Here is a 26,183-nt window from a genome sequence, read left to right on the forward strand (position 1 = left end):
TGGGGATGTTTTTCAGCGGCAGGTACTGGGAGACTAGTCAGGATCAAGGGAAAGATGAACAGAGCAAAGTACAGAGAGATCCTTGATGAAAACCTGCTCCAGAGCTTTCATAACCTTAGACAGGATGTCACCAAGCACACAGCAAAGACGATGCAGGAGTGGCGTCGTGACACTGAAGCATGGTGGTGGCAGCATCATGCCGTGGGGATGTTTTTTTCTGAATGTCTCTGAATGTCCTTGAGTGGCCCAGCTGGAACCCGGACTTGAAACCAATTCAACATCTCTGGAGAGACCTGAAAATAGCTGTGCAGCAACGCTACCCATTCAACCTGACAGAGCTTTAGAGGCTCTGCAGAGAAGAATGGGAGAAACTCTCCAAATACAGTTGTGCCAAGCTCCTAGCATCATAACTAAGAAGCCTTGAGGCTGTAATCACTGCCGAAGGTGCTTCAACAAAGTACAAGGGGTCTGAAAACTCATGTAAATGTCATATTTTCGTTTTTTTATTAAATCTGTTTTTGCTTTGCTTAACTATGGGTATTGTGTGTAGATTGATGTGGGGAAAAAAACAAAACAATTGAATACATTTTAGAGTAAGGTTGCAACGTAATAAAATGTTGGAAAAAGTCAAGGGGTCCGAATGCTTTCCGAATGCACTCTAGAACCTTCACGAACGTCTCCTTATAGGCTAGTACCAAAACGGGTTCCGCTATGGTTACATGCCAAAGAACGCTCGTTTGGCACAGTGTCGAACCATTCGTTTTTTTTTGGTGTGTAGGATGTGTATACATATAGCCTAGCCCGCGCTAGCTGTCAAGGTTAAACACAGTAAAAACCCTAACGTTGCTCTTGGTTGCTGTACATATACATTAGGCTAGCCCTGTCTGCTCCTATTTGATTGAAGTTCGCTAGAATCCCCAACGTTGCTCTTGGTTGCTGTACATATACATTAGGCTAGCCCTGTGTGCTCCTATTTGATCGAAGTTCGCTAGAATCCCCAACGTTGCTCTTGGTTGCTGTACATTTACATTAGGCTAGCCCTGTGTGCTCCTATTTGATCGAAGTTCGCTAGAATCCCCAACGTTGCTCTTGGTTGCTGTACATATACATGAGCCCTGTGTGCTCCTATTTGATCGCGCTAGAATCCCCAACGTTGCTCTTGGTTGCTGTACATATACATTAGGCTAGCCCTGTGTGCTCCTATTTGAATCCCCAACGTTGCTCTTGGTTGCTGTACATATACATTAGGCTAGCCCTGTGTGCTCCTATTTGATCGAAGTTCGCTAGAATCCCCAACGTTGCTCTTGGTTGCTGTACATATACATTAGGCTAGCCCTGTGTGCTCCTATTTGATTGAAGTTCGCTAGAATCCCCAACGTTGCTCTTGGTTGCTGTACATATACATTAGGCTAGCCCTGTGTGCTCCTATTTGATCGAAGTTCGCTAGAATCCCCAACGTTGCTCTTGGTTGCTGTACATATACATTAGGCTAGCCCTGTGTGCTCCTATTTGATTGAAGTTCGCTAGAATCCCCAACGTTGCTCTTGGTTGCTGTACATATACATTAGGCTAGCCCTGTGTGCTCCTATTTGATTGAAGTTCGCTAGAATCCCCAACGTTGCTCTTGGTTGCTGTACATATACATTAGGCTAGCTAGCCCTGTTTGATCGAGTGCTCCCCAACGTTGCTCTTGGTTTGATTGAAGTTCGCTAGAATCCCCAACGTTGCTCTTGGTTGCTGTACATATACATTAGGCTAGCCCTGTGTGCTCCTATTTGATTGAAGTTCGCTAGAATCCCCAACGTTGCTCTTGGTTGCTGTACATATACATTAGGCTAGCCCTGTGTGCTCCTATTTGATTGAAGTTCGCTAGAATCCCCAACGTTGCTCTTGGTTGCTGTACATATACATTAGGCTAGCCCTGTGTGCTCCTATTTGATTGAAGTTCGCTAGAATCCCCAACGTTGCTCTTGGTTGCTGTACATATACATTAGGCTAGCCCTGTGTGCTCCTATTTGATTGAAGTTCGCTAGAATCCCCAACGTTGCTCTTGGTTGCTGTACATATACATTAGGCTAGCCCTGTGTGCTCCTATTTGATCGAAGTTCGCTAGAATCCTCAACACTGTTCACGGCTGCTTTTTCATCATCATCACCCCCCCACATGTTTAAATTAACATTGGCACACAGCCTGCTGTGTAGGATCCTCCTCTTTGTCTAGTTAGATAAGATACAACCCCGCCAGCCCTGCGTGTGTTCTCCTATTTATCTAGTATCTGTACCCCTCTACTGTGCTCCTGGCTCTTCTTCCTGTATCACAAACCAATGTCTTCCTCTCTCTGTGCAGGAGTCAGTCAGTCCTATGCTCTGCTCCTAACTGTGGGTGTCAGTCTGTGTCACAGTATCTCTTCATGTTTAAAGTTAAGATCCACATAGCCTGTGTCCTCCTATTTGTCTAGTGCCACCCTGCCTTTGGCTCCCAGGTCCTACTCTGCTCGTGTGTGTCAGGCTGTGTAACAGTATCTCCACTACGTGCTCATGAGAGGCCCATCTCAGGGAGAACTAGACATGAAGTATTCTAATTTCTGCTAAATGTAATTATCCGTAGCTACCTTACCATTCTGAGGGTTTTATTCTGCTAAATGTACATATCCACAGCTCCCTTCCCATTCTGAGGGCTTTCTTCAGCTAAATGTAAATATCCACAGCTCCCTTCCCATTCTGAGGGCTTTCTTCAGCTAAATGTAAATATCCACAGCTCCCTTCCCATTCTGAGGGCTTTCAGTAAATATCTAGCTCCTTCCCAATGTAAATATCCACAGCTCCCTTCCCATTCTGAGGGCTTTCTTCAGCTAAATGTACATATCCACAGCTCCCTTCCCATTCTGAGGGCTTTCTTCAGCTAAATGTAAATATCCACAGCTCCCTTCCCATTCTGAGGGCTTTCTTCAGCTAAATGTAAATATCCACAGCTCCCTTCCCATTCTGAGGGCTTTCTTCAGCTAAATGTAAATATCCACAGCTCCCTTCCCATTCTGAGGGCTTTCTTCAGCTAAATGTAAATATCCACAGCTCCCTTCCCATTCTGAGGGCTTTCTTCAGCTAAATGTAAATATCCACAGCTCCCTTCCCATTCTGAGGGCTTTCTTCAGCTAAATGTAAATATCCACAGCTCCCTTCCCATTCTGAGGGTTTTAACAATCGTTGCATTGTTTCCTCCTTCCATGCCTTGTTTTGTTCCTTCTATTTTCTTCTCCTGCAGCGTTGCAGTGATATAATTCCAGAGATTTGAAGAGGAGAGTGATCATCAGCAGAGAGAGAGAGAAACACACGCTACTTCACAACCGCCCCATGAGCCCTATAATTGTGGCAGAGAGAGTAGTGAAAAAGCTGACTGCTGGTTTTAGTCCAGCTTTAATCAAAGCGAACACGTGTTTGGTTGTGTTCTCAGTTCTCCAACTCGATTCCCAAGACTGTTTCCCACACTTCATTTTTCTTTGCCTCAAATTAAAACCTAATTTGAGTGTCTTAAAGTGAAAGGCCTGGGTAGACTCTTTCACATTGATGGCCTAAACCACTAATGGAGACTCAACCCGAGGGCCTATGAGAAGTGGAACAAAACGTGAAGTATGACCTCAGCATGTTGGACTGTTTGATCCAACATTAAAACATGTTTTGATTGTTGGAAACCACATTTTTCATTCCTGGGTAGCCTTTTGTTTTTTTTTGCCTATATCAACATTCAAAAACCTCATGTATAAGAAATCAAACATGTACTGGCCCTACTAGGACCTATACTAAATACCAATACATCTACTGGCCCTACTAGGACCTATATTAAATACCAATACATGTACTGGCCCTACTAGGACCTATATTAAATACCAATACATGTACTGGCCCTACTAGGACCTATATTAAATACCAATACATCTACTGGCCCTACTAGGACCTATATTAAATACCAATACATGTACTGGCCCTACTAGGACCTATATTAAATACCAATACATCTACTGATCCTACTATGACCTATATTAAATACCAATACATCTACTGGCCCTACTAGGACCTATATTAAATACCAATACATCTACTGGCCCTACTAGGACCTATATTAAATACCAATACATCTACTGGCCCTACTAGGACCTATATTAAATACCAATACATGTACTGGCCCTACTAGGACCTATATTAAATACCAATACATGTACTGGCCCTACTAGGACCTATATTAAATACCAATACATCTACTGGCCCTACTAGGACCTATATTAAATACCAATACATCTACTGGCCCTACTATGACCTATTGTCACGCCTTGGTCTTAGTATTTTGTGTTTTCTTTATTATTTGGTCAGGCCAGGGTGTGACATGGGTTTATGTTGTTGTATTTCGTATTGGGGTTTTTGTATTATTGGGATTGCGGCTGAGTAGGGGTGTTGTATAGGCTTGGCTGCCTGAGGCGGTTCTCAATCAGAGTCAGGTGATTCTCGTTGTCTCTGATGGGGAACCGTATTTAGGTAGCCTGGTTTCGCTTTGTATTTCGTGGGTGATTGTTCCTGTCTCTGTGTAGTTTCACCAGATAGGCTGTAATTAGGTTTCACGTTCCGTTTGTTGTTTTGTATTTTGTATCGTTATTTCATGTGTCACTTTTTTCTATTAAAGTCATGAGTAACCACCACGCTGCATTTCGGTCCGACTCTCTTTAGACAAACGAAGAACGCCGTTACACCTATATTAAATACCAATACATGTACTGGCCCTACTAGGACCCATATTAAATACCAATACATGTACTGGCCCTACTAGGACCTATATTAAATACCAATACATGTACTGGCCCTACTAGGACCCATATTAAATACCAATACATGTACTGGCCCTACTAGGACCTATATTAAATACCAATACATCTACTGATCCTACTAGGACCTATATTCAATACCAATACATCTACTGGCCCTACTAGGACCCATATTAAATACCAATACATCTACTGATCCTACTAGGACCTATATTAAATACCAATACATCTACTGATCCTACTAGGACCTATATTAAATACCAATACATCTACTGGCCCTACTAGGACCCATATTAAATACCAATACATCTACTGATCCTACTAGGACCTATATTCAATACCAATACATCTACTGGCCCTACTAGGACCTATATTAAATACCAATACATCTACTGGCCCTACTAGGACCTATATTAAATACCAATACATCTACTGATCCTACTAGGACCTATATTCAATACCAATACATCTACTGGCCCTACTAGGACCTATATTAAATACCAATACATCTACTGATCCTACTAGGACCTATATTAAATACCAATACATCTACTGGCCCTACTAGGACCTATATTCAATACCAATACATCTACTGGCCCTACTAGGACCTATATTCAATACCAATACATCTACTGGCCCTACTAGGACCTATATTAAATACCAATACATCTACTGATCCTACTAGGACCTATATTCAATACCAATACAAGTTTGTATATTTTGATCAAATATAGAAAACGTGTTTTCACTGTTTTATTTCCATCTCCAAAGGCTTTTGTTTAGATTTGATTACGCCCTGTCATATTACATTAGCCCAATAATAAAGTGTTTTAAACAAAGCTCAGAGGGGACCGGTGTGGGTTTACAAAACAGTAACACAACCCCTGCTCTTCTCTAAGACGATAATTTAATACATGTCCACTGCTAGTCTTCAGTAACACAAGCTGTCTAAACTTCATTCTATGAATCAAAAGTGTCCTATTTCATCTAGAGGTCAAGATGGCTGTCACATCCTATTGAATCTGGAGGTCAAGATGGCTGTCACATCCTATTTCATCTGGAGGTCAAGATGGCTGTCACATCCTATTTCATCTAGAGGTCAAGATGGCTGTCACATCCTATTTCATCTGGAGGTCAAGATGGCTGTCACACCCACATCTCAACTATCACCCTTACTTTCATATGCCCTGTCTTCAGGTTTTCAGTCCAGAAGGGATGAGAGGACCGGGCTATTGACACAGGGACCTGTAGTAACCTGTTTTCAGTCCAGAAGGGATGAGAGGACCGGGCTATTGACACAGGGACCTGTAGTAACATGTTTTCAGTCCAGAAGGGATGAGAGGACCGGGCTATTGACACAGGGACCTGTAGTAACATGTTTTCAGTCCAGAAGGGATGAGAGGACCGGGCTATTGACACAGGGACCTGTAGTAACCTGTTTTCAGTCCAGAAGGGATGAGAGGACCGGGCTATTGACACAGGAACCTGTAGTAACCTGTTTTCAGTCCAGAAGGGATGAGAGGACTGGGCTATTGACACAGGGATCTGTAGCAACCTCAGGTTATTTACAGGGCAGGTTGTTTAATCTCTTATATCAAAGCAGTAATTTTAGAAGGAGAAAACATATTTTCATTTCCCCTGTCTTCATGTTTTCACTCAGGAGGAATGATGTGACCGGGGTATTGATGTAGGGACCTAGGTATGTACAGGTCAGGTTGAATAAGGACCTGCTTGTTTACAGACCAGAGCAGGTCGAAGGTTGAATCTCCCATATCAAAGCCATGATTACAAGAAGAAAAATAACACTTTATTGATCCATTTTCTGAACAGTCTCTGTAACGTCTTCAGCTCTTTAACCCCCCCCTAAGACACAAAAACACACCCCCAACAGGTTGGAAACACAGTTTAGTGAGATGAGCAGCAGTTTCCATCAGATTCTGTTGTTGTTACAACAGTTATGTTGTTCCTATAGCCTAGTTTCATCGGTTCTACAGTTCCTCAGTTCTACAGTTCCGCCACCAACTGTGTTAATTTATTGTGTTTGTGTTCCAAGATTCGCTGCTTGGTCCATCCTCTCCCATTTTCTCCTTCATAATTCACAGACTCATTGGAGTGCTGCTAAGAATAGCTTGTTATTAAGTTTATTGGCATGGAGATACACACCACATTATGGTGCACACATGGTGGAAGGATGCTCTCATCCTACACCCTCCTATAGTATGCTCTGTAGAACTGGAAGGATGCTCTCCTCCTTCAGTATGCTCTGTAGAACTAGAATGATGCTCTCCTCCTTCAGTATGCTCTGTAGAACTAGATGGATGCTCTCCTTCAGTATGCTCTATAGAACTAGATGGATGCTCTCCTCCTTCAGTATGCTCTGTAGAACTAGATGGATGCTCTCCTTCAGTATGCTCTATAGAACTAGATGGATGCTCTCCTCCTTCAGTATGCTCTGTAGAACTAGATGGATGCTCTCCTTCAGTCCTTCAGTATGCTCTGTAGAACTAGATGGATGCTCTCCTTCAGTATGCTACATTATGCTCTCCTTCATAGAACTAGAATGATGCTCTCCTCCTACATTATGCTCTGTAGAACTAGAATGGATGCTCTCCTCCTACAGTATGCTCTCCTCCTTCAGTAGAACTAGAATGATGCTCTCCTCCTTCAGTATGCTCTATAGAACTAGATGGATGCTCTCCTCCTACAGTATGCTCCGTAGAACTAGAATGATGCTCTCCTCTCTGTAGAACTAGATGGATGCTCTCCTCCTTCAGTATGCTCTATAGAACTAGAATGATGCTCTCCTCCTTCACTCTATACCCTCCTACAGTATGCTCTGTAGAACTAGATGGATGAGTACTCTGTAGAACTAGATGGATGCTCTCCTCCTTCACAGAACTAGATATGCTCTCGTAGAACTAGAATGATGCTCTCCTCCTACAGTATGCTCTGTAGAACTAGAATGATGCTCTCCTCCTCTGTAGAACTAGTGGATGCTCTCCTCCTACACCCTCCTATCAGTAGAACTAACTAATGGATGCTCTCCTCCTACAGTATGCTCTGTAGAACTGGAAGGATGAACTAGAAAGATGCTCTCCTCCTATACAGAACTATGGATGCTCTCCTCCTTCAGTAGAACTAGAATGATGCTCTCCTACATCTATGCTCCGTAGAACAAGATGAAACCCTCCTACAGATGCTCTGTAGAACTAGAATCCTCCTCCTACACCCTCATATTCTCTAGAACTAGATGGATGAACTCTGTAGAATGATGCTCTCCTCCTACAGTATGCTCCGTAGATGCTAGTATGCTCCGTAAACTAGATGCTCTCCTCCTCCACAGTATGCTCCGTAGAACAAGAAGAATGCTCTCCTACATTATGTATGCCATAGAACTAAAATGATGCTCTCCTCCTACATTATGCTCCATAGAACAAGAATGATGCTCTCCTCCTACAGTATGCTCCGTAGAACTAGAATGATGCTCTCCTCCTACAGTATGCTCCGTAGAACTAGAATGATGCTCTCCTCCTACAGTATGCTCCGTAGAACTAGAATGATGCTCTCCTACAGTATGCTCCGTAGAACTAGAATGATGCTCTCCTCCTACATTATGCTCCGTAGAACTAGAATGATGCTCTCCTCCTACAGTATGCTCCGTAGAACTAGAATGATGCTCTCCTCCTACAGTATGCTCCGTAGAACTAGAATGGTGCTCTCCTCCTACAGTATGCTCCGTAGAACTAGAAAGATGCTCTCCTACAGTATGCTCCGTAGAACAAGAAAGATGCTCTCCTCCTACATTATTCTCCATAGAACAAGAATGATGCTCTCCTACAGTATGCTCCGTAGAGCTAAAAGGATGCTCTCCTCCTACAGTATGCTCCGTAGAACAAGAAGAATGCTCTCCTACAGTATGCTCCATAGAACTAAAATGATGCTCTCCTCCTACATTATTCTCCAAGAAAAATGATGCTCTCCTATGCCTAGAGCTATTATGCTGCTCCGTAGAACAAGAAGGATGCTCTCCTACAGTATGCTCCTTAGAACAAGAAAGATGCTCTCCTCCTACATTATGCTCCGTAGAACTAGAATGATGCTCTCCTACACCCTCCTACATTATGCTCCGTAGAACAAGAAAGATGCTCTCCTCCTACAGTATGCTCCGTAGAACTAGAATGATGCTCTCCTACAGTATGCTCCATAGAGTTAAAATTATGCTTTCCTCCTACAGTATGCTCCGTAGAACAAGAAGGATGCTCTCCTCCTACATTATGCTCCATAGAACTAAAATGATGCTCTCCTCCTACATTATGCTCCATAGAACTAAAATGATGCTCTCCTCCTACATTATGCTCCATAGAACCAGAAGGATGCTCTCCTCCTACATTATGCTCCATAGAACCAGAAGGATGCTCTCCTCCTACATTATGCTCCATAGAACTAAAATGATGCTCTCCTCCTACATTATGCTCCATAGAACCATAAGGATGCTCTCCTCCTACATTATGCTCCATAGAACCAGAAGGATGCTCTCCTCCTACATTATGCTCCATAGAACTAAAATGATGCTCTCCTCCTACATTATGCTCCATAGAACTAAAATGATGCTCTCCTCCTACATTATGCTCCATAGAACCAGAAGGATGCTCTCCTCCTACATTATGCTCCATAGAACCAGAAGGATGCTCTCCTCCTACATTATGCTCCATAGAACTAAAATGATGCTCTCCTCCTACATTATGCTCCATAGAACCATAAGGATGCTCTCCTCCTACATTATGCTCCATAGAACCAGAAGGATGCTCTCCTCCTACATTATGCTCCATAGAACTAAAATGATGCTCTCCTCCTACATTATGCTCCATAGAACTAAAATGATGCTCTCCTCCTACATTATGCTCCATAGAACCAGAAGGATGCTCTCCTCCTACATTATGCTCCATAGAACCAGAAGGATGCTCTCCTCCTACATTATGCTCCATAGAGCTAGAATTATAATTTAGCCTTCCCTGTTTGTTGTGTTCTAAAACCATGTCAGTTGTCCTGTGGAGTTAAGTGCTGATTTCCCTGCCACAGATTCAGTTTAGGCCGAGTTTTGTAAAATCTATTTTAGCTGGAGACTCTCCATTGAGCATGCTTTTTAGTCCAGGAGTAGAGTCTCAATCGGGATCTGGGAAACTATCCCTACATTCCCTTGAGGAGATGGTCTCTGTGGCCCTGTCACCAGTCTGCATAGCCTTCTGTCTTCCACATTCTCTCTCTTTGGCCCTGTCACCAGTCTGCATAGCCCTCTGTCTTCCACATTCTCTCTCTGTGGCCCTGTCACCAGTCTGCATAGCCCTCTGTCTTCCACATTCTCTCTCTGTGGCCCTGTCACCAGTCTGCATAGCCTTCTGTCTTCCACATTCTCTCTCTTTGGCCCTGTCACCAGTCTGCATAGCCCTCTGTCTTCCACATTCTCTCTCTGTGGCCCTGTCACCAGTCTGCATAGCCCTCTGTCTTCCACATTCTCTCTCTGTGGCCCTGTCACCAGTCTGCATAGCCTTCTGTCTTCCACATTCTCTCTCTGTGGCCCTGTCACCAGTCTGCATAGCCTTCTGTCTTCCACATTCTCTCTCTGTGGCCCTGTCACCAGTCTGCATAGCCTTCTGTCTTCCACATTCTCTCTCTGTGGCCCTGTCACCAGTCTGCATAGCCCTCTGTCTTCCACATTCTCTCTCTGTGGCCCTGTCACCAGTCTGCATAGCCCTCTGTCTTCCACATTCTCTCTCTGTGGTCCTGTTTTAGTCAGCCTCCCTTCCTCCCAGTCTTTCACATTCTCTCTCTGTGGTCCTCTCTGTGGTATCAGCTGTGTCTGGGTCTAGTGTTAATAGCAGAGGTATCAGCTGTGTCTGGGTCTAGTGTTAATAGCAGAGGTATCAGCTGTGTCTGGATTTAGTGGGGGACGTTGAAGGGCAAGTGTGTCGACTGGGCCCTTACAGGACAGGAGGGACCTTTCCCATTGGCTAGTAGAGGAATTCCACCAATGATATGATAGCTGCAGTCAGATATTCTCCAGTCAAACTGTCAGTAAACCTGCTTAGATTAGCATGGTAGCTACATAAACAGACAACCCAGGCAGATATTCTCCAGTCAGTCTGTCAGTAAACCTGCTTAGATTAGCATGGTAGCTACATAAACAGACAACCCTGGGTAGGTTGGCGGATGGGGTAGCTTGCCAAAATAGGCCTGTGGTGTCATCTCCTCCTCCTCTGGGACTACTAGGGTCCAGACTACCAGCCTGATATCCATAGAAACAGCATAGGCAATGTAGAGATGTCATGTTATGTTTAACTATATAGATGGAGTCTGTTGATGTTAGGTTTAGTGATAGAGATGGAGTCTGTTGGTGTTAGGTTTAGTGATAGAGATGGAGTCTGTTGGTGTTAGGTTTAGTGATAGAGATGGAGTCTGTTGATGTTAGGTTTAGTGATAGAGATGGAGTCTGTTGATGTTAGGTTTAGTGATAGAGTCTGTTGATGTTAGGTTTAGTGATAGAGATGGAGTCTGTTGGTGTTAGGTTTAGTGATAGAGATGGAGTCTGTTGATGTTAGGTTTAGTGATAGAGATGGAGTCTGTTGATGTTAGGTTTAGTGATAGAGATGGAGTCTGTTGATGTTAGGTTTAGTGATAGAGTCTGTTGATGTTAGGTTTAGTGATAGAGATGGAGTCTGTTGATGTTAGGTTTAGTGATAGAGTCTGTTGATGTTAGGTTTAGTGATAGAGATGGAGTCTGTTGGTGTTAGGTTTAGTGATAGAGATGGAGTCTGTTGATGTTAGGTTTAGTGATAGAGATGGAGTCTGTTGATGTTAGGTTTAGTGATAGAGTCTGTTGATGTTAGGTTTAGTGATAGAGATGGAGTCTGTTGATGTTAGGTTTAGTGATAGAGTCTGTTGATGTTAGGTTTAGTGATAGAGATGGAGTCTGTTGATGTTAGGTTTAGTGATAGAGTCTGTTGATGTTAGGTTTAGTGATAGAGATGGAGTCTGTTGATGTTAGGTTTAGTGATAGAGTCTGTTGATGTTAGGTTTAGTGATAGAGATGGAGTCTGTTGATGTTAGGTTTAGTGATAGAGTCTGTTGATGTTAGGTTTAGTGATAGAGATGGAGTCTGTTGATGTTAGGTTTAGTGATAGAGTCTGTTGATGTTAGGTTTAGTGATAGAGATGGAGTCTGTTGATGTTAGGTTTAGTGATAGAGTCTGTTGATGTTAGGTTTAGTGATAGAGATGGAGTCTGTTGATGTTAGGTTTAGTGATAGAGTCTGTTGATGTTAGGTTTAGTGATAGAGATGGAGTCTGTTGATGTTAGGTTTAGTGATAGAGTCTGTTGATGTTAGGTTTAGTGATAGAGATGGAGTCTGTTGATGTTAGGTTTAGTGATAGAGTCTGTTGATGTTAGGTTTAGTGATAGAGTCTGTTGATGTTAGGTTTAGTGATAGAGATGGAGTCTGTTGATGTTAGGTTTAGTGATAGAGTCTGTTGATGTTAGGTTTAGTTTGTTTCCTCCTTATAGAGTCTGTTGATGTTAGGTTTAGTGGATAGAGTCTGTTGATGTTAGGTTTAGTGATAGAGATGGAGTCTGTTGATGTTAGGTTTAGTGATAGAGTCTGTTGATGTTAGGTTTAGTGATAGAGATGGAGTCTGTTGATGTTAGGTTTAGTGATAGAGTCTGTGTGATGTTAGGTTTAGTGATAGAGATGGAGTCTGTTGATGTTAGGTTTAGTGATAGAGTCTGTTGATGTTAGGTTTTCAGTGATAGAGATGGAGTCTGTTGATGTTAGGTTTAGTGATAGAGTCTGTTGATGTTAGGTTTAGTGATAGAGATGGAGTCTGTTGATGTTAGGTTTAGTGATAGAGTCTGTTGATGTTAGGTTTAGTGATAGAGTCTGTTGATGTTGGAGGTTTAGTGATAGAGATGGAGTCTGTTGATGTTAGGTTTAGTGATAGTCTGTTGATGTTAGGTTTAGTGATAGAGATGGAGTCTGTTGATGTTAGGTTTAGTGATAGTCTGTTGATGTTAGGTTTAGTGATAGAGATGGAGTCTGTTGATGTTAGGTTTAGTGATAGAGTCTGTTGATGTTAGGTTTAGTGATAGAGTCTGTTGATGTTAGGTTTAGTGATAGAGTCTGTTGATGTTAGGTTTAGTGATAGAGTCTGTTGATGTTAGGTTTAGTGATAGAGATGGAGTCTGTTGGCGTCATGTTTCTAATATATTACCTCAGACGGTATACCATGTTTTTAATATATTACCTCTGTGTTTTATTTTGTTTCCTCCTTATTCATATACCAGGCTGGACCAGTACTTTTCATCTGTTATCAACTGGACCACCTGTGTTCATTACTTTATATAGTTTCCTCTGTGTTCATACTGTTATATAGGCTGGACCAAGGCTGTGTTCATACTGTTATATAGGCTGGACCAAGGCTGTGTTCATACTGTTATATAGGCTGGACCAAGGCTGTGTTCATACTGTTATATAGGCTGGACCAAGGCTGTGTTCATACTGTTATATAGGCTGGACCAAGGCTGTGTTCATACTGTTATATAGGCTGGACCAAGGCTGTGTTCATACTGTTATATAGGCTGGACCATGGCTGTGTTCATACTGTTATATAGGCTGGACCAAGGCTGTGTTCATACTGTTATATAGGCTGGACCAAGGCTGTGTTCATACTGTTATATAGGCTGGACCAAGGCTGTGTTCATACTGTTATATAGGCTGGACCAAGGCTGTGTTCATACTGTTATATAGGCTGGACCAAGGCTGTGTTCATACTGTTATATAGGCTGGACCAAGGCTGTGTTCATACTGTTATATAGGCTGGACCAAGGCTGTGTTCATACTGTTATATAGGCTGGACCAAGGCTGTGTTCAGGCTGGACTGTTATATAGGGCTGGACCAAGGCTGTGTTCATACTGTTATACAGGCTGGACCAAGGCTGTGTTCATACTGTTATATAGGCTGGACCAAGGCTGTGTTCATACTGTTATATAGGCTGGACCAAGGCTGTGTTCATACTGTTATACAGGCTGGACCAAGGCTGTGTTCATACTGTTATACAGGCTGGACCAAGGCTGTGTTCATACTGTTATATAGGCTGGACCAAGGCTGTGTTCATACTGTTATATAGGCTGTGTTCACCACCAGGCTGTGTTCATACTGTTATATAGGCTGGACCAAGGCTGTGTTATATAGGCTGGATGTGTTCACTGTTATATAGGCTGGACCAAGGCTGTGTTCATACTGTTATACAGGCTGGACCAAGGCTGTGTTCATACTGTTATATAGGCTGGACCAAGGCTGTGTTCATACTGTTATATAGGCTGGACCAAGGCTGTGTTCATACTGTTATATAGGCTGGACCAAGGCTGTGTTCATACTGTTATATAGGCTGGACCAAGGCTGTGTTCATACTGTTATATAGGCTGGACCAAGGCTGTGTTCATACTGTTATATAGGCTGGACCAAGGCTGTGTTCATACTGTTATACAGGCTGGACCAAGGCTGTGTTCATACTGTTATATAGGCTGGACCAAGGCTGTGTTCATACTGTTATATAGGCTGGACCAAGGCTGTGTTCATACTGTTATATAGGCTGGACCAAGGCTGTGTTCATACTGGACCAAGGCTTATACAGGCTGGACCAAGGCTGTGTTCATACTGTTATATAGGCTGGACCAAGGCTGTGTTCATACTGTTATATAGGCTGGACCAAGGCTGTGTTCATACTGTTATATAGGCTGGACCAAGGCTGTGTTCATACTGTTATATAGGCTGGACCAAGGCTGTGTTCATACTGTTATATAGGCTGGACCAAGGCTGTGTTCATACTGTTATATAGGCTGGACCAAGGCTGTGTTCATACTGTTATACAGGCTGGACCAAGGCTGTGTTCATACTGTTATATAGGCTGGACCAAGGCTGTGTTCATACTGTTATATAGGCTGGACCAAGGCTGTGTTCATACTGTTATATAGGCTGGACCAAGGCTGTGTTCATACTGTTATACAGGCTGGACCAAGGCTGTGTTCATACTGTTATATAGGCTGGACCAAGGCTGTGTTCATACTGTTATACAGGCTGGACCAAGGCTGTGTTCATACTGTTATACAGGCTGGACCAAGGCTGTGTTCATACTGTTATATAGGCTGGACCAAGGCTGTGTTCATACTGTTATATAGGCTGGACCAAGGCTGTGTTCATACTGTTATATAGGCTGGACCAAGGCTGTGTTCATACTGTTATATGGACCAAGGCTGGTTCATACTGTTATACAGGCTGGAAAGGCTGTGTTCATACTGTTATACAGGCTGGACCAAGGCTGTGTTCATACTGTTATACAGGCTGGACCAAGGCTGTGTTCATACTGTTATATAGGCTGGACCAAGGCTGTGTTCATACTGTTATACAGGCTGGACCAAGGCTGTGTTCATACTGTTATACAGGCTGGACCAAGGCTGTGTTCATACTGTTATATAGGCTGGACCAAGGCTGTGTTCATACTGTTATATAGGCTGGACCAAGGCTGTGTTCATACTGTTATATAGGCTGGACCAAGGCTGTGTTCATACTGTTATATAGGCTGGACCAAGGCTGTGTTCATACCAAGGCTGTGTTCATATAGGCTGGACCAGGCTGTGTTCATACTGTTATATAGGCTGGACCAAGGCTGTCATACTGTTATATAGGCTGGACCAAGGCTGTGTTCATACTGTTATATAGGCTGGACCAAGGCTGTGTTCATACTGTTATGGACCAGGCTGGACCATAGGCTGGCTGTGTTCATACTGTTATATAGGCTGGACCAAGGCTGTGTTCATACTGTTATATAGGCTGGACCAAGGCTGTGTTCATACTGTTATACAGGCTGGACCAAGGCTGTGTTCATACTGTTATATAGGCTGGACCAAGGCTGTGTTCATACTGTTATATAGGCTGGACCAAGGCTGTGTTCATACTGTTATACAGGCTGGACCAAGGCTGTGTTCATACTGTTATATAGGCTGGACCAAGGCTGGACCAAGGCTGTGTTCATACTGTTATATAGGCTGGACCAAGGCTGTGTTCATACTGTTATACAGGCTGGACCAAGGCTGTGGTCATACTGTTATATAGGCTGGACCAAGGCTGTGTTCATACTGTTATACAGGCTGGACCAAGGCTGTGTTCATACTGTTATATAGGCTGGACCAAGGCTGTGTTCATACTGTTATATAGGCTGGACCAAGGCTGTGTTCATACTGTTATATAGGCTGGACCAAGGCTGTGTTCATACTGTTATATAGGCTGGACCAAGGCTGTGTTCATACTGTTATACAGGCTGGACCAAGGCTGTGTTCATACTGTTATATGGACCATGGCTGTGTTCATACTGTTATAAGGCTGGACCAAGGCTGTGTTCATACTGTTATATAGGCTGGACCAAGGCTGTGTTCATACTGTTATATAGGCTGGACCAAGGCTGTGGTGATACTGTTATATAGGCTGGACCAAGGCTGTGTTCATACTGTTATACAGGCTGGACCATGGCTGTGTTCATACTGTTATATAGGCTGGACCAAGGCTGTGTTCATACTGTTATATAGGCTGGACCAAGGCTGTGTTCATACTGTTATATAGGCTGGACCAAGGCTGTGTTCATACTGTTATATAGGCTGGACCAAGGCTGTGTTCATACTGTTATATAGGCTGGACCAAGGCTGTGTTCATACTGTTATATAGGCTGGACCAAGGCTGTGTTCATACTGTTATATAGGCTGGACCAAGGCTGTGTTCATACTGTTATATAGGCTGGACCAAGGCTGTGTTACATACCAAGGCTGTTATACTGTTAGGCTGGACCAAGGCTGTGGTGATACTGTTATATAGGCTGGACCAAGGCTGTGTTCATACTGTTATATAGGCTGGACCAAGGCTGTGTTCATACTGTTATATAGGCTGGACCAAGGCTGTGTTCATACTGTTATACTGGACCAAGGCTGTATACAGGCTGGACCAAGGCTGTGTTCATACTGTTATACAGGCTGGACCAAGGCTGTGTTCATACTGTTATACAGGCTGGACCAAGGCTGTGTTCATACTGTTATATAGGCTGGACCAAGGCTGTGGTGATACTGTTATATAGGCTGGACCAAGGCTGTGTTCATACTGTTATATAGGCTGGACCAAGGCTGTGGTGATACTGTTATATAGGCTGGACCAAGGCTGTGTTCATACTGTTATATAGGCTGGACCAAGGCTGTGTTCATACTGTTATATAGGCTGGACCAAGGCTGTGTTCATACTGTTATACAGGCTGGACCAAGGCTGTGGTCATACTGTTATATAGGCTGGACCAAGGCTGTGTTCATACTGTTATATAGGCTGGACCAAGGCTGTGTTCATACTGTTATACAGGCTGGACCAAGGCTGTGTTCATACTGTTATACAGGCTGGACCAAGGCTGTGGTGATACTGTTATACAGGCTGGACCATGGCTGTGTTCATACTGTTATACAGGCTGGACCATGGCTGTGTTCATACTGTTATACAGGCTGGACCATGGCTGTGTTCATACTGTTATACAGGCTGGACCAAGGCTGTGTTCATACTGTTATACAGGCTGGACCAAGGCTGTGTTCATACTGTTATATAGGCTGGACCAAGGCTGTGTTCATACTGTTATATAGGCTGGACCAAGGCTGTGGTCATACTGTTATATAGGCTGGACCAAGGCTGTGTTCATACTGTTATACAGGCTGGACCAAGGCTGTGGTGATACTGTTATATAGGCTGGACCAAGGCTGTGGTCATAGTGTTATATAGGCTGGACCAAGGCTGTGGTGATACTGTTATATAGGCTGGACCAAGGCTGTGGTGATACTGTTATATAGGCTGGACCAAGGCTGTGTTCATACTGTTATATAGGCTGGACCAAGGCTGTGGTCATACTGTTATATAGGCTGGACCAAGGCTGTGGTGATACTGTTATATAGGCTGGACCAAGGCTGTGGTGATACTGTTATATAGGCTGGACCAAGGCTGTGTTCATACTGTTATATAGGCTGGACCAAGGCTGTGGTGATACTGTTATATAGGCTGGACCAAGGCTGTGGTCATACTGTTATATAGGCTGGACCAAGGCTGTGTTCATACTGTTATATAGGCTGGACCAAGGCTGTGGTGATACTGTTATACAGGCTGGACCAAGGCTGTGTTCATACTGTTATACAGGCTGGACCAAGGCTGTGTTCATACTGTTATATAGGCTGGACCAAGGCTGTGGTGATACTGTTATATAGGCTGGACCAAGGCTGTGGTGATACTGTTATATAGGCTGGACCAAGGCTGTGTTCATACTGTTATATAGGCTGGACCAAGGCTGTGGTGATACTGTTATATAGGCTGGACCAAGGCCCTCTATATGATGATCATGTTGGGGTAACACTATTGATAACCCTATAGGATCTCTGTATGGAACGGAAACCTATACATAGGATGGCAGAAAGATTAGCCTTGATGAACAAATTTAAATAAACAAACTTAACTGAAGCATTACATTTACATTTAAGTGGACCATTTTCATACGCTATATATGGACCAGAGCTGTTATATTGGACAAATTGGTGCTGTTATACACCAAGGCTTATGACAACCAGGCTGGAACAGCCACTTGCATCTAAATCTTGATCATGGGGGGAACACTATTGAACCTATAGGGTATGGAACGAGAAAAGCAGGAAGCCCTTTCAATCACGGGTCATAGACATGATGACCAATGCATTACAGTCCAGACCCACTAAATGCCCCTGCACAGGCCAATGTAACTAACCGTTTCCAGCTCCGATTCAGGCCTTTGGCTGAACCTGTATAGTGTACTACACCACTTAACCAGGCCTTATATGGCTCAGGAAGTGTACCATAATCTAACCTTTATTTAACTAGGCAAGTCAGTTGAGAATAAAAATCTTATTTACAATGACGGCTTACCGGGGGTTAACTGCCTTGTTCAGGGGCAGAATGACAGATTTTTTTTCTACCTTGTCAGCTCAGGGATTTGATCCAGCAACCTTTCGGTTACTGGCCCAACACTCTACCCACGAGGCTACCTGCAGTCCAAAGGGAATAAGGTTACCATTTCAGATGCAGCCGTTGAAACATTTTGAACGTTTTGGGGGAGGAGGGTGATCATCGATGCCTCTCTGACAACCTGACTGGGTCTTTTTTTAGCCGATCTTAGATGACACGGTCTCAGGGGTGTCTCGGTGACGGGTCGGCTGATCACGAGATGTGATGACGGACCGTTTACCCTCTGAATAGCCCTCCTCACTTCTCCGAGTGCTGAAAGGAACTCTTTATCTATCGGCCAGTCTACCGGAGAGGGAGAACCGTTCTGGCATGCGTCCCAAATGGCTCACTATACAGTGCACTACTTCTAACCAGAGCCCTTACTTCCCTATCAAGGCCCCTTGTCAAAAGTAGTGCACTATATCGGGAGAAGAGTGTGATTTGGGATGTGAATTTGAAGTCCCTGTTCCATCAGGCTGAATACTGGATGGACGTTCTGAATGAGGAGAAAGGGTTTGTACCTTCATGACCACAGACCTTCATGCTTGTCAATCAACAATGACAGGTGATCAGGGTCAGCCAGGGGATTCTGAATGTGGAATGCTGTATAGTTCCATCTTCGAGACATAGAGGTTTCACTGCAGTTATCGTGTATCTTTCAGCGACAGGAGAGGCTACTTCTTTTCAGGTTGTTCTCTTTAATAATAGGTATTATTATTCATTAGTAGTATTTGTCACTTTCTGCCGAAAATAACGTTGTTTTTTTTTTTGCTGGTATTTTCTTGAGGTCTGCACTGTTTTTGACCTGATGTGAAATGTAATATTTACAGTCCGTTGATTAGCTTAGAAACTGTGGCTACATGCAGTAAACTGGTGAACAGTGCTGATGAAACAACATGGTAATCTAGTGTTGTTTAGAAAGGACTCCAGTTATGTTTAACCTGAATCACTTTCTCCTCTCCTCTGGGGAGTGATCAACCCCCTAGAGCATCTGTCCCCTCTCTCTAACCTCTCCTTTCTCCTCTCCTCTGGGGAGTGATCAACCCCCTAAAGCATCTGTCCCCTCTCTCTAACCTCTCCTTTCTCCTCTCCTCTGAGGAGTGATCAAGCCCCTAGAGCATCTGTCCCTCTCTCTAACCTCTCTCCTTTCTCCTCTCCTATTGTTCCCTCTCCTCTCCACCTTTTTTCTCCTTTCCTTCCCCACCCCTCTCCGCCTCTCCATCCTTCTCCACCCCTCTCCCTTCCTCCCTCCCTCCCCTCCCTCCCTTTCTATCCCTCTCCAACCCCCCCTTTCCCTTCCTCTTTGTCAAATGTCTGCCCTGCTAGAGTTTCCCCGGTCAACAGTAAGTGCTGTTATTGTGAAGTGGAAACTTCTAGGAGCAACAACGGCTCAGCCACGAAGTGGTAGGCCACACAAGCTCACAGAACGGGACCGCCAAGTGCTGAAGCGCGTGAAAATCGTCCGTCCTCGGTTGCAACACTCACTTCTGAGTTCCAAACTGCCTCTGGAAGCAAAGTCCGCACCAGAACTGTTAGTCGAGAGTTTCATGAAATGGGTTTTCATGGCCGATGAGCTGTACACAAGCGAAAGATCATCATGCTCAATGCCAAGACTCTGGAACAGTGGAAACGTGTTCTCTTGAATGATCAATCACACTTCACCATCTGGCAGTCCGACGGTCAAATCTGGGTTTGGTGGATGCCATGAGAACGCCACCTGCCCCAATGCATAGTGCCAACTGTAAATTTTGGTGGAGGAGGAATAATGGTCTGGGGCTGTTTTTCATGGTTGGGTTTCAGTGAAGGGAAATCTTAATGCTACAGCATACAGTGATATTCTAGGGTTCCAACTTTGTGGCAACAGTTTTGGGAAGGCCCTTTCCTGTTTCAACCTGACAATGCACAAAGCGAGGTCCATACAGAAATGGTTTGTTGAAATCAGTGTGGAAGAACTTGACTGGCCTGCACAGAGCCCTGACCTCAACTCCATCTAACACCTTTGGGATTAATTGGCCGACTGTGACCCAGGCATAATCTCGCCAACATTAGTGCGCAAACTCACTAATGCTCTTGAGGCTGAATGGAACCAAGTCCCTGCAGCAATGTTCCAACATCTAGTGGAAAGTCTTCCCAGAAGAGTAGAGGCTGTTAGCAATGTTCCAACATCTAGTGGAAAGTCTTCCCAGAAGAGGGGAGGCTGTTATAGCAGCAAAGAGGGGAACAAATCCACATTTCCATGATTTTGGAATGAGATGTTATACGAGCACGTGTCCACATACTCTTGGTCTTGTAATCAATTAACATAAATATGGGTTGTATTTACAATGGTGTTTGTCCTTCACTGGTTTCCCTTTTCTTGTGGCAACAGGTCACAACTCTTGCTGCTGTGATTGCATGCTGCGTTATTTCGCCTAACAGCTATGAGAATTTATCAATGTTTGATTTGTTTTTCAAATTCTCTGTGGGAAATATGTGTCTCTAATATGGTCATACATTTAGCAGGAGGTTAGGAAGTGCAGCTCAGTTTCCACCTCATTTTGTGGGCAGTGAGCACATAGCCTGTCTTCTTATGAGAGCCATGTCTGCCTTCGGCGGCCTTTCTCAACAGCAAGGCTATGCTCACTGTATATTCAAAGCTTTCCTTAAGTTTGGGTCAGTCACAGTGGTCAGGTATTCTGCCACTGTGTACTCTCTGTTTAGGGCCAAACAGTTAGCATTCTAGTTTGCTCTGTTTTTTTGTTAATTATTTTCAATGTGTCAAGTAATTATGTTTTTGTTTTCACATGATTTGGTTGGGTCTAATTGTGTTGCTGTCCTGGAGCTCTGTGGGGTGTGTTTGTGAACAGAGCCCCAGGACCAGCTTGCTTAGGGGACTTTTCTCCAGGTCTCTCTCTCTAGGGAAATCAATAACTGTTTTATATACAGATATGGAGCTGTCCCCCCCCCTACACACAGACGCACACCCCCTCTAGCCTTCTTTTACACAGCCTCTCCTCATCAGTGTAGCTCTTTCTCTCTGTCTCTCTTCTGCCCTGAAAAGACCTGTATGAATAACAACTGTGAGTTCAGCTTACCAGCCCGGCCCCAGACAATGTTGGATGAGTGCATTCATCTCAGCACTCCCAGGAAAGGCTCCAGTTCAGCTGAGCTAGTATTGTTGCCTGACCCCGTCTCACTAGTCGGTCGGAGGGAGGCAGGGGCCCGGGACTTGCTGCCATTGGAGTGGCTGCTCCCTGCAGAGTGGATGATAGGCCTGTTCTGGCAGTTATGGTTTGGGGAATTCAAAGAGAGAAAGGGGGAGAGAGTGAGAGATGGTTAGGAAAAAGAGTGCTAGATAGATAGATAGATAGATAGATAGATAGATAGATAGATAGATAGATAGATAGATAGATAGATAGATAGATAGATAGATAGATAGATAGATAGATAGATAGGGGGAGACCGATATGAGAGAGAGAGTTAAATGCTTTTTTGCGTCCTCCTCCCCTCTTCTCCCCCTCTTCTCCTCCCCTTCTCCCCCTTCCTTGAGTTGAAAGTAGTTTCTTTCCTTTTGAATGTTAATATGATTATGTTGCTATACACCTGTGAACTGACGATACAGAATCTTGCACATCGTTGCCTGGAATGTTATTGACATTTGTGTAGACTAAAGAGAGTTAACCTAACTTGAGAGAGAGAATTACGACGGTTTTAAGTTGACGATTGTAAATATTGAACGGTCTAGCAGTTTTAAGAATGCTGGTATTTAAAGCCATGTCCTAGTGAATCCCTGTTTCTTCTCTTTCTACAGGTCTCAAAGGCTGACTTGACAATGGGATCTACAAACCACTGAAGTGGCTCTGACAAAAGAACAGGGGAAACAGGAGGAAAGTAGAGGAGAAAAGGAGAAAAACACTAAACAACAAAAGGAGAGTGGACTCTGAGAGAGAGAGAGAGAGAGAGAGAGAGAGAGAGCCCTTATTGAAAAGAAAAGAGGAGGTCGGCTCGGGGAGGATCAGCTTTGTCCATCGGTGTGGGGTTGGGGGTGCATGCTTGTCCTCTCCAGTGGGCTTCCTCCTTTGTGAGAGAGACAGAGTTAACAAAAGACAAAGAATGTGCAATAAACAGAGAGGAGAATGTCGACCGGCGGTGGAGGCTGGAGCGGGGATGCCTGGTCTGGGGAGGAGAACCAGTGTGGTACTACTACTGGCTCTCCTGGTAGCCATGGTCCAGGGACAGGTGGAGGTAATGGGGGACATGCTGCAGGATGGACCCGGGAAGCTGGAGGCCTCCATGCACTCCTCCATACTGTCAGACTTCCAGGAGGTGGAGGCCTTGAAGCCAGTGGCGGCTACAGTTTATCAGGCTGAAGTAGGAGCAGCAGAGGGGGAGTCAGGAATCCCCGACTCGTCTGCTGTGGTGGGCCGGGTGTTTCAGATGAAGGTCCCGTTGAAGACGGACCACACCAGCAACACTAAGGTGTGTGTGTGTGTGTGTGTGGTGGGGGAGGGGCCTGTTCAATTCTAAAATGTAATCCTATGTAATTTTTACCTGTTTTCAACACACAGAAAAATTCCTGTAGTAAAAGGACATAGCTTGTAGGCCCTAACTAGGTAACTATTTATCTGTCCATGTCTTTCCACGAGGGCCACAGACACTGGTCCCAGGGTGGCCACCCCACAGAAACTGGTCCAAACCGGTCGGGGGTTGATTGTGAAACATACCAACTGTTTGAAATGCACGAACCCAGCACTTATTCCAGCATTGTGTTGCCTAGTCCCATGATGGCTATCTGAGTCTCCCAGGCTGTGGGTGGAGTCCTATGTCCACAGGATCCTTTCTGCCCTGTCAAACGCATGTTAAAGGCCCTAGTACCAAACACCAAACCTTGAGCCCTTTGTGCATATGGGAAAATCCACCCTGACAGCCGGGCTAAAAGAATGCTAACACCAAGCACTTTTAGAAGAGAAGAGACACACACAGGGCGGGGTACAGCCGTTCATTTCCTCCACAATATTTACGCTAGAAAGTGATTATTTCTCACATCAAGTAGATGTCAGATCTAGGTTATGGTTGGTCTAATGGTAGTCTAATGCTGTAGAGTAAAGCCAACGTCAAGCAGATGTCAGATCTAGGTTGTGGGTGGTCTAATGGTAGTCTAATTATTTTTAGGGTGTCAAATCACAGATCCATGATAGAGTGTGTGTGTGTACACATTCATGCTTGCGTGCGTGTGACAAACACAAGTATTTGATTTAAACATGTCATATCTACACTGAATATACAAAACATTATGAACACCTGCTCTTTCCATGACTGACCAGGTGAAAGCTATGATCCCTCGGTGTAGATGAAGGGGAGGAGACAGGTTAAAGAAGGATTTTTAATCCATGAGACAGTTCAGATATGGATTCTGTATGTGTGCCATTCATATGGTGAATCGGCAAGACAAAAGATTGAAGTGCCTTTGAACAGGGTATGGTAGTACAGTGGCAAGAAAAAGTAGGTGAACCCTTTGGAATTACCTGGATTTCTACATAAATTAGTCATACATCTGATTCTAGAACATGTAGGCTCTATAGAAGTCTAGATGATTCTAAGGACATGTAGACTATAGAAGTCTAGATGATTCTAAGAACATGTAGGCTCTATAGAAGGCTAGATGAATCTAGAACATGTAGGCTTTAGAAGTCTAGATGATTCTAGAACATGTAGGCTCTATAGAAGTCTAGATGATTCTAGAACATGTAGGCTCTATAGAAGTCTAGATGATTCTAAGAACATGTAGGCTCTATAGAGGTCTAGATGATTCTAGAACATGTAGGCTCTATAGAAGTCTAGATGATTCTAGAACATGTAGACTATAGAAGTCTAGATGATTCTAAGAACATGTAGACTCTATAGAAGTCTAGATGATTCTAGAACATGTAGGCTCTATAGAAGTCTAGATGATTCTAAGAACATGTAGGCTCTATAGAAGTCTAGATTATTCTAGAGCAAGTAGGCTCTATAGACGTCTAGATGATTCTAAGAACATGTAGACTCTAGAAGTCTAGATGATTCTAAGAAAAATATAGGCTCTATAGAAGTCTCTAGGAACATCACCTCCACTCTGCTGATCCTCAACACTAGGGACCCACAAGGGTGCGTGCTCAGCCCCCTCCTGTACTCCGTTCACCCATGACTGCGTAGCCAAGCATGCCTCCAACTCAGTCATCAAGTTTGCAGGCGACACAACAGTAGTAGGCTTGATTACCAACGATGACGAGACAGCCTACAGGGAGGAGGTGAGGGCTCTGGTAGTGTGGTGCCTGGAAAACAACTTCTCACTCAACGTCAACAAAAAAAAGGAGATGATCGTGGACAGGAAACAGCAGATGGAGCACCCACCTATCTACATCGACGGTACCACAGTGGAAAAGGTGGAAAGATTCAAGTTCGTTGGCGTACACATTGACAAACTGAAATGGTCCACCCACACAGACAGTGTGGTGAAGAAGACGCAACAGAGCCTCTTCAACCTCAGGAGGCTAAAGAAATTTGGCTTGTAGGCTTAGACTAGAAATCACTGGCCACTTTAAGGAATGGAACACCAGTCACTTTAATAATGTTTAAATATCTTGCATGACTCATCTCATGTGTATATACTGTTTTCTATGCTTTTCTACTGTATCTTAGACCTTTCCGCTCTGACATCGCTCGTCCAGATGTATATAGTCTTAATTCATTCCTACTTAGATGTGTGTGTATTGGGTATATGTTGTGGAATTTGTTAGATATTACTTGTTGGATATCACTTCACTGTTGGAGCTAGAAGCATAAGCATTTCGCTACACCCGCAATAACATCTGTTAATCATGTGTTTATGACCAATAAAATTTGATTTGATTTCGATGATTCTGAGGAACATGTACAGTTGAAGTCGGAAGTTTACATACACTTAGGTTGGAGTCATTAAAACTTATTTTTCAACTACTCCACACATTTCTTGTTAATAACAAACTATAGTTTTGGCAAGTCGGTTAGGACATCTACTTTGTGCATGACACAAGTAATTTTTCCAACAATTGTTTACAGACAGATTAGTTCACTTATAATTCACTGCATCACAATTCCAGTGGGTCAGACGTTTACATACACTAAACAGCTTGGAGAATTCCAGAAAATGATGTCATGGCTTTAGCTTCTGATAGGCTTAATTGCCATCATTTCTGTCAATTGGAAGTGTGCCTGTGGATGTATTTCAAGGCCTACCTTCAGACTCACTGGCTCTTTGCTTGACATCATGGGAAAATCAAAATA

General features: G+C 43.8%; 1 protein-coding gene across 2 annotated transcripts in view; it reads left to right on the forward strand.

The window, feature by feature from the left end:
• The window catches only part of dag1 (dystroglycan 1), a 67,707-nt gene that overhangs the window by 23,357 nt on the left and 18,167 nt on the right, over positions 1-26,183 (forward strand). For both annotated transcript variants that reach the window (XM_052474147.1, XM_052474148.1), the window contains exon 2: positions 22,693-23,360. In XM_052474147.1, the coding sequence (XP_052330107.1) occupies positions 22,995-23,360 (366 nt within the window). In that variant the 5' untranslated portion in view covers positions 22,693-22,994. The remainder of the gene's footprint in view (positions 1-22,692; positions 23,361-26,183) is intronic.

This window comes from Oncorhynchus keta, chromosome 21 (assembly GCF_023373465.1).
Source record: "Oncorhynchus keta strain PuntledgeMale-10-30-2019 chromosome 21, Oket_V2, whole genome shotgun sequence".
NCBI lineage: Eukaryota > Metazoa > Chordata > Actinopteri > Salmoniformes > Salmonidae > Oncorhynchus > Oncorhynchus keta.